Source organism: Prunus persica, chromosome G2 (genome assembly GCF_000346465.2).
Source record: "Prunus persica cultivar Lovell chromosome G2, Prunus_persica_NCBIv2, whole genome shotgun sequence".
NCBI lineage: Eukaryota > Viridiplantae > Streptophyta > Magnoliopsida > Rosales > Rosaceae > Prunus > Prunus persica.
In genome coordinates this window covers 15365541-15375570 of record NC_034010.1, presented here as the reverse complement: position 1 = coordinate 15375570, position 10030 = coordinate 15365541, and the positions used below count along the sequence as shown (strand labels likewise).

General features: G+C 39.1%; 1 protein-coding gene across 1 annotated transcript; it reads left to right on the top strand.

Moving 5' to 3' along the window:
* LOC18786613 (tyrosine-sulfated glycopeptide receptor 1) lies at positions 219–2602 on the top strand. Its single transcript, XM_020556442.1, has one exon. It carries the CDS (start codon positions 248–250, stop codon positions 2474–2476), a length of 2229 nt encoding a protein of 742 aa, XP_020412031.1. The 5' UTR covers positions 219–247; the 3' UTR covers positions 2477–2602.

Sequence of the window (10030 nt, the reverse complement as noted above, 5' to 3'; positions counted from 1 at the left end):
CAAAAAAGTACTAAAATTTCAATACTTAATTGAGTGGTCAAATAATATCGGATTTAAATAATTTTTTGTAGAGATGATCTTTGAATTAGCATCTGCAAAATAAACGGTTTAAATTATTAAAATATAATTTGGAGTGGACCCTATTAGGGGTATCCCTAAAATGATATATATATATATATATATACACACACATGTATATATAAACCTGTGAGCAACGACACACACACAAAGCAACGTTGCTAACTTAATGGCTCATGGCTTCCTTTTCTTCCTCTTATTCTCTTACATTATATCTATAAATATTCATGCCTGCAACCAAATTGAACGCTACTCCCTCCTGTCCTTTGCCTCCACTCTCTCTTCTCCTCCTTTAAATTGGACATCACTTGATTGCTGTCACTGGAAGGGCATCACTTGTGATCAAGATGATTGGGTCACCCATTTGGTCTTACCTTCCAAAGGGCTCAAAGGAGGTATCTCTCCCTCTTCCCTTAGAAATCTCACACATCTCACCTACTTGAATCTTTCCCACAACTCACTATATGGTTCACTTGAGACTCAATTTTTGTTGTCTTTGAATCGTCTTGAGATCCTTGATTTGAGCTATAACCATCTTTATGGGGAGCTACCACTTTCTCTACCATCCAACAAAATTCGGACAGTCGATTTGTCGAGCAATCACTTCTTTGGTGCAATTCCATCTTCATTCTTCCAACAAGCAAGGAACTTGATTAGCTTCAATGTCAGCAACAATACCTTCACAGGGTATGTCCCATCCTCTATTTGTCTCCATTATTCTCCCTTTATTAGGCTATTGGACTTTTCTTCCAATCAATTCAGTGGCAACCTTGCTCTTAGGCTAGGGGAGTGTTCTAAACTGCAGGTTTTTCGTGCTGGTCACAATAACCTTTCAGGGTTACTTCCAGAAGATATCTATAATGCTACCAAACTTGAAGAAATTTCATTACCTATCAATTCAATACGTGGAGCCATTAGTGATAAAATTGTCAACCTAACCAACCTTAAAATCCTTGACCTCAGCCATAATCAATTGAGCGGCGAGCTTCCTCTAAATTTGGGGAAGCTCTCCAAGTTGAAGTTTTTGACTGTTGATTTCAACAATTTAGAAGGAACTATTCCCACATCTTTGATGAATTGCACAAACCTAGTAGAACTATGTTTGGGAATCAACAACCTTGAAGGAGATATCTCCATGCTTAATTTCTCCAGACTTAGTCAACTTACAAAACTTGACCTCAGGTACAATAACTTTACTGGTATGTTTCCAGTAAGCCTTTACTCATGTAGGTACCTAAAAGCCATTGCATTGACTAGAAATCATCTAGAGGGACAAATACAAACTGAGATTCTTTCATTGAAATCCTTGTCCTTCCTCACCCTTGGTTACAACCAATTCACCAACCTCACAGGCACAATGAAGATATTGATGAGCTGCAAAAGCCTTCATACACTCTCGCTTGATGGTTCCTTTGTGGATGAGGGAATGCCATTTGATGATGGCATGGTTGATTTTGACGGATTCCAAAATCTTCGGGTATTGAATATGGCTGGTACTAATCTTACTGGTGAAATACCTGTGTGGTTATCGAAGCTCAAGAATCTAGAGATCTTGATTCTAGCTTTTAATCAAATCACTGGGCCAATTCCAAGTTGGTTGGGGAATCTTCCTAGACTGTTTTTTATCAACTTGTCAAATAACCGAATTTCAGGTGAATTTCCAAAGCAACTTTGTAGACTACCCAGGTTGGTTTATGAACCTATTGCATCTCAAGTAGACCGATATGAATTTGAATTGAATGTCTTCGGCAGCATAACTACAAATCTAAATTTTCAACCGTCTAAATTGTCTTGTTTCCCCGCAACGATAGACTTATCTAACAATAACATTGTTGGTGATATACCTGCTGAGATCGGACAATTGCACCTTCTCCGCCAGTTGGCTCTTTACTCCAACAACTTCTCCGGTGTCATTCCAGACCAAATATCTAACCTACAAAATTTAGAGGTTTTGGATCTCTCCATGAATCATTTTTCTGGAAGAATTCCATCGTCATTGGCGAGCCTTACTTTCTTGAGAAAATTTAATGTCTCGTACAATAATCTTGGAGGACCAATTCCAACAAGCACTCAGATCCAAACCTTCACCACTTCTGCTTTTGAGGGGAATCTAAAACTTTGTGGTGCCCCACTTCCAAATAAGTGCGGATCAAATACGGGCATTGATGAAGATGACACAAACAGCAAAGACTTGGACAATGAACCTCGTCAACTTCCATGGTTTTATATTTTCACTGCATTGGGGTTCGTAGTGGGATTTTGGGGAGTGTGTGGTTCTTTAGTTGTTAACAAGACATGGAGATATGTATATTTTCGATTCATCGATAATGTACAAGATAGGTTGTATGTAATGGTAACAATGCTCATCAACACGATGAAAAGAAGGCTTAGAGGCTAGACATATATTATTGTAGTTTTTATTTTACATTTTTTTTGTTTACTTTTCTTTTTTTCTTTCTTTGCTTTTGTGTTCCCAATGTAATAAGGCACAGTTTGTTCTTATAGTTATGTCTTCTTTTTCGGATACGATTTCCTCACGCTTGCTTTTGCAAGCAACAAAAACAACAGGTTGTGGCTTTGAAATCATGAATACCAAATCAACTGAATACAAAAATGGGTATAAAAGATTAATGCAACACAGGTCAGTCCGCAGGCTTATGAAAGCAAAGCAAGCAACAAACTTCCGCTACATATTTGTCTATCCAAGTCACTCAAAATATATTTTTATGGATGCAAAGAATTAAGTGAAACGAACTTAATTTGACAGGACGACAATACAATAATCTTCTTTGAAATTAAACTTTCGGCAAGGTTCCATCCGAATGCTATTTGAGATATTAAATCTTGGTGATTCTAATGTGAATGTGATTTCGTATCTTATTTTATTTGTACAAGTGCAAGGCTATGGCTATATGAAAGAAAGTTAATGTTCCCTCAGAACAGGTGTGCAAAGGAACTATGCAAATAACCAAACACACTAAGTAGAGAGTCCTTCTGTACTCAACCCTTGGATAAGTGGCTGTACAGATACAGCCAAGGCACCACAGAATTTTCCCTAAGGAGAACAAGAACAGTCAAGAAAATCTAGAAGCTAATGTTTCCAAGGAACTAGTTTCCAGAGGCTAGGTTGTACTTTATATTTTACAGTTCCAGTTGTGTAAAAGCCATTTGCGACAGGTGGAAGAAGAAAAGGACATCGTAACAATCTTTCCAACTTTTTCAACGCGGTTACTTGTGCTGGCAGCTGGGGCAAAGTGCTTCGATTGATCGGAAGCTTTGAAATAAGGAGGTCCTCTCACCGTGGAAGCCTCCTTTTTAGACCTAATAATGTGGTCTACAATTATGGTTGTTTGACAATTTCTAAGTCTTAAAAGTGATGTTTTGCGGCTTTAATAATGCATTGTTTTCAAGCTAAAAGAAAGAGAAAGTCTGCTGCCACGCATTGACAATTTCTGAGTAGGCCCTACGAGGATGTTCTAGCACATAACAGCAAGCTCGGGCAAGGCGTGGAGCCCATCAACCCGGGCAAGCGCTCGGGCAGTGGCTGAGCCATGAATTGAAACACAAGGGGTCTTAGTGTAAAAGTCCCCAAAAAAAAATTTAGGATAGAATCAACATATATATTCTACATATGCAAAAAAAATGAAAATAAAAACTCACATTGTTACTGAAAATTAGTGCAACAAACATCTCTAAGAATCTCATACTTCACTTACGCACTAAACACATAAACTTGAGACATCATTTTATTCGAGATCACATAAAAAAGGGAGGGAGGAAAGAGAGAGGAGAGAGGAGATTATGTAGTTACCCTAAATTCCTTAATTAAACTGCTGCCTAAGTTGTAATTTAAAAAAAAAAAAAAAAAAAAATTAGAATGGCATGCACAGGCTGAGGCGCAAGAGTGGCAGAAGTTGCAGCTTCAGATGGATATTAAAAAAGTAAACTTTGTTATTACTAGGGGCAAGAATGCTTTGTGATGGTCCAGAGGCCAATAGATAGCAATTTGCCATTTTGCTTTGACTTCAATTGTAGTGTCTCACAGGCTGAAGAGCAAAGTCTTCTGTGTGGCCAAGAATATGTAAAATGCATTTGAACTTTGGCTTAAGGACAGATTCCGTCAAGTTGTGTTTGTGAAGAAGTAGTGGCTGGAGAGGATACGCTAGTCTTTTTCTTTTTTTTTTTCAAACTTGGCCCAAAACGACGTCGTTTTGGCCAGGTTATTTTAAAAAAAAAACTGGCACGTGCTAGCCTTCTTCTTCAGCTTGCAACCCATCGTTCTTTCAGACATTTCATCGACCACTTGGTGTGCAGCTCCAAGAGGTCGCACCAGCAGCTCCAATGGACCTGTAAGCCTATTTCCATGGCTTCCAAGAGGTCGTGCAACCCCAATGACCCCACTGTGGCTCTGCCACTGCGCACGGGGAGAAATGGCCCGAGCTGCTGTCTTCGGGCAGCTTACGTCATCGCTGACGCCACGCAGGCCTCAACACCCAACGGCTCTAAGCCACGTGGCTACTCCCAGAGGGTTCGATCTAGGGTTTGTGCTCCAATCCAATGGCCAAAAAATTGAAAAAATTTGTAAAAAAAAATACCAAAAAATTTCTAAATTTTTTTATTCTATAAATAGCTACCAATATTATTCACTTTCCACACCAAATCTTCATATAAATTCTTCTCCTTCCAATATTATTCATTTTCCCCACCAAATTTTCTATTACTCAATTTCATTTGTGTAAAAATACAAATGGCCTCTTCCATTGAAGCCGAAGGGTCGTGGACAAACGTTCAAAGCAGTCAAAATCTTGGCGATGAGGTAAAAAAAATTATAATTGTTGTTTTATTCAATTTAATGTTTTTTGTTGTTGTTATTTTCTTACATTTTCAATTTAATTTTTTTAATAATTATTCAAGGCTCCTCAAGTAAACAATGCCCGCAGTCGATTCCCATGGTGCGTTCCGTGTCGAAAATAATGTGCCTATTACGTCCTCCAAAAGAAAATACTCCCCCATGTCTTGATTTGGTGGAACCGTCTGTGCCAATGATTGAGTCGTCCATGTACTCGATTGTGTCAGACTATGAGGACCGGGAGTATTTCAATTATATGATGAGTGAGATGTGAATTTTATAATAAATACGGACACGTGGCAATCGAAAATCTTATCCGAAAATTTTATCTGAAATTTGAGATGTGAATTTTATAATAAATATGGACATGTGGCAACCAAAAATTTTATCCGAAGTATGAGATGAGAATTTTATAATAAAAATTGACACGTGACAACCAAAAATTTTATTCAAATTAATCGTTTAAGTATAAAAAATAAAAATTAAGTTACAGTGAATCGTAATTGCCCTTTACCATGGCAATGGGTGGAATACACCTTGCCTTTTGCAAGGGCTGACACTATTCACATGAATAGTATCTGCCCTTGCCTCCCCTTGACCATAACAAATAAGTGGAAGTACTCTTAGAGTGATGTTTTGGCTGCGTCATCGGAGACAATATCAAAATGTGTGCCCGTGATATACTATATGTTCTTCCTAGCATTTTTCTTTTTGTGCTACGCTACATTTTTAATGTCTTCATGTGGGGCAAGGAACTTGGAAATATATCTACAACAAAACAACTTGTAACTTGGACTTTAATTCACAGGAAAGATGCACATATCCGCCCTCTCTCTCTCTCTCTCTCTCTCTCTCTCTCTCTCTCTCTCTCATTTGAAGAGATTTTCCCAATAGTGCTGGTTTAAAAAAGAAAGTAACATTCTTTAAAATAGTTTGAAATATTATGTTGTCAAACGTTTAATCTGACCATGTATTCAAATATGATTCTGTCCAATCAACAACCTTGATTGACAGTTCGACAAACAAATGTTTCTAGGCAAAAAGAAACATAAAATCAAAGTCCCTCAAGGCCAAATAGCATCAAAAGACGCGATTCGGAAGCCTAGCTAGTGAAGAGCACAGCACAAAAAAAAGAAAAAAAAAGGGGCAACAACCACGGTCGCGCAGCCACCATTCCGTCGCTCCAACCTCAGCATCACAACGACAACTGGCCAACTAAGGTCTGCCGGTCCTCACCGAGAAGAGCATAAATAATCACGGCAACTGTTGCTAGCTGTTGCTAGCTGCCGTCGTCGCACCCGATCATGACAACAACTAGCCGGGACCACACTAGCTGGTCCTCACCTTGAAAAAAAAAAATTAGATAAACATAAAAATCTAAGCGTGACCTATTTTGGTGTGCACAAATACTCCTCTCCTTGATAAATAGTGCACTCCTCTAAGATTTCTCTTACAAGTTATAAAGTAGAGGAAATCAAGTTTGCAATTTGAAGAGGAGCGAAGAGAAACCTTGTATTTATAAAGGTTGGGCATCTCAAGTCAATAAGTTGTCTCAAGCCTATTCCAATTAGGAGCCCAACTCCAAGAAGAAGTCAAAAGCCTACTCCAATTAGGAGCCCAACTCATGAAAAGTACTCAACTCACAGAAGGAAGCTGAGATGCAGTTGGAAAGCTCGATAAATATTTCTCATCTCCTCCAAGCCTCACAAGCACCATGCAGAAGCTAGAGGGCATTTGTGGGAATGCATATTTTGGCGACCAATAAGAAGGTGACACGTGGAAAAATGAATATTTCTTAGGTCAAATAATCCTATTTAATTACGAAATTATCCTTGATTTAATATAGGAAGGATAAATTACTTAAATTGTCCTCAAACTTGTACTCGATTTACATTTTGATCCCTCAATTAAATTATTCGTTCAAATGGTCCATTAACTATATATTAATTTCTCCACACTACTACGTTTTTCTATTTGCGTGACGAATCAAAATTCGTCGCGCAAAATGCAATAAAGCGACGATAAAAAATTTTCGTCGCGCAAAAAAGTGAAAACTTGCGCGACCAAAATTTTCGAAGCGCAAACTCTCTTAGCGCTACAGATATACACCTTCGTCGCGCAAAGTGAGCGAAAAAACACCCGGGTTTTTTTTTGGTGCCAAACACTTGCGCGGCGAGAGCAATCGTCGCGTAAGAAAACCTAGCGCGACGATCTGAAACTTCGTCGCGTAAAGGTTAGGCGCCAAAAGAAATGGAGGGGGATATTTTTGTTTGCGTGACGAATTAGATTTTATCGCGTAAAGCAGATGTCGGTACATTTTTGCGCGACGAAACGTAATGTTACGCGACGGAATATTGTTTTTGCACAATGATATCTAGAATTTGAACGACGAATGTTTTTGCGACGAAAATTTATGGCGTCGCGCAAAAGTTTTTTTGTCGGCAAGTTTTTGCGCGACGGAAAAACACGTTTTGTGCGACGGAAAAATGGTTTTTCGCGACGGTATTTTGCGCGACGAAATTTATGTTTCGTCGCGCAAAGTCATTCTTCTTCATATCAGAATTCTGCCTCTGCGTCTCTCTCAACCTCTCTGTTGCTGCCTCTGCTGGAAATTCAGTACGTTGATTGGGTAAGTATTTTTTATCGTTAATTTATAAGTATTAATGTAAATTCGTACTAACGCTATTAATTTTGTTCTCGTTAGGGATATTTGTAATTAGCGATTTGTGGAGAACGATTGATAAGGTATTTTATTCATTTTATATATTAAAAATGTTAAAGTTAATTTGTTATGTGTATATTTTTTTTGTGAAGTTATATTTATATTATGTTGTTAAATTGTGCGTGACGTAGCACAATGTGTTGTGATGTACGAAGTTAATTGAAATTAACTTCGTATTTTTATTTGTATGTTTTGTAACATTTAGTTTCCCGTTCGAGATTAGTTGCATTTCGTACATGGATGCGTAAAGCATGACTGCGGTCCAATTAATTCTTGAATTGTCCCACTATTTGGACAGTTTGGTAATGCATAGTGTTGTCACGTAATCTACGGCTACAGGATTAGGTTTCGATTATGGAGATTTCGGTGTCACCTCGGTACGTTCTTCGGGTGGTACGTAGGTATTTATACCTATGCCCACCTCAAGAACTGTATCGAGATGCTGCCGAAATTCATCCATGTCGAAATCTAATCTCATGTAGCCGTAGGTTACGTGACAGGACTATGCATTTTCGAATGGGATAGGGCCCTTACAGGAGTCATAAGGTGACATTATAACTTCGTATGAAGTTGTTGTGATTGTTATGTTGTGATTGTGGTTTCAGGAATTATGAGCAGAAGGTGGATACAGAACCCGAATAGATGTGCACACGAATACTTGGATGGGATCGAGGATTTTATTGAGTTTGCACGTAGACACAACCCGGGTGCAACTAGAATCCGATGTCCTTGTAGGAGGTGTAATAACACGTTGTGGGAGACAATTGAAAATGTTGGATTTCATTTAGTAAGGAATGGAATGATTGAGACATATAGCATTTGGAACCTTCATGGGGAATAATTAGACCATGCTTCATCTTCAAATGCCACAAGAATGGACAGTGTTGAACCTATTGTGGATCCTAACGATCAAGTCATGTATATTATACAGGATGCTTTTCCATTTGCATCTACCAACATCAATCACGAAAGGGAAGATGACGTGCCTACACCAATAGACAGCGCGGAGTTTGAACAATATGAAAAACTGTTAAAAAATGTCAACCAAGAGCTATACCCGGGGTGCGAGAGCTTTTCCGTTCTCACGGCCATTGTAGAGCTAATGCACGAAAAAATAAAGTATCGTATGTCGAACCTGTGTTTCAATTACTTTTTGGGAGTTTTCAAGAGAATGCTTCCGACGGACAATTGTTTGTCGAAAGACCATAAACACGCGCAGAAGGTGTTGAATGTTCTTGGATTGGGTTATGAAAAAATTCATGCTTGCAAAAATAATTGCATGTTATTCTACAAGGAGCATGAAACGTTGGAGACATGCCCAATATGCAATGAGTCGAGGTTCAAAATGACATCTCAGAATAGAATGACTAAGATCCCACAAAAAGTCATGCGCTATCTGCCCCTGAAACCTAGGTTGCAGCGATTGTATATGTCGACGCATACTGCCACAGACATGAGATGGCATAAGAAAAAACGGGTAGACGATGATGTGATGCGGCATCCTGCAGATGGGGAGGCATGGAAAGAGTTCGATCGAACGTTCCCCGAGTTTGCTGCTGATCCCTGAAATGTGAGATTGGGACTTGCCACTGACGGATTCAATCCGTATGGGGTTCTAAACCAACACCACAGCACTTGGCCGATTTTCGTATTCCCATATAATTTGCCGCCTTGGAAATGCATAAAAAAAAATACATGATGATGACTGTTTTGATAACTGAGGATCCTGGGAGGTCAATCGATGTTTACTTAAGGTCGCTGGTTGATGAGCTGAAGGATTTATGGACAAACAGTGTTTGCACGTACGATAAATCAACTGGGAAGATGTTTACTTTGTGGGCAGCAGTTATATGGACTGTGAATGATTTTTCAGCATATGCAATGGTTTCTGGGTGGAGCACAAAGGGTTATATTTCATGTCCTATATGCAAGGAAGATGTAACTTCTGGTTGGCATGCGGGAAAAGTTTGTTACCTTGGTCATTGGAGATGGTTGCCATGGGACCACGAGTGGCGGGAAAAAGATAAAAAGTTCGACGGAAACACAGAGGGTCGCCTCAGACCTAGAGAATGGTCCAGTGATGAGATCATGGAACAGCTTAACCGTTTGGATTTTGCTCCGTTTGGAAAAACAGTTAGTCGGACCAGACCTTCTACACATATGAACTGGACTCACAAGCCTATGTTTTTTGAGCTCCCATATTGGTCGAAACTCAAATTGAGGCACAATCTAGATGTGATGCATGTTGCAAAAAATGTATTTGACACATTGGTGGGCACGATTCTAGATATCGAGGGCAAGACAAAGGACACAATCAAAGCCCGTCTTGATTTGGAAAGAATGGGCATACGAAGGGGTTTATGGATGAACAGGGACAGTGA

Bases quoted from the DNA above. Each gene is read 5' to 3' on its own strand.
- LOC18786613 (XM_020556442.1), top strand. From the start codon at position 248: ATGGCTCATGGCTTCCTTTTCTTCCTCTTATTCTCTTACATTATATCT.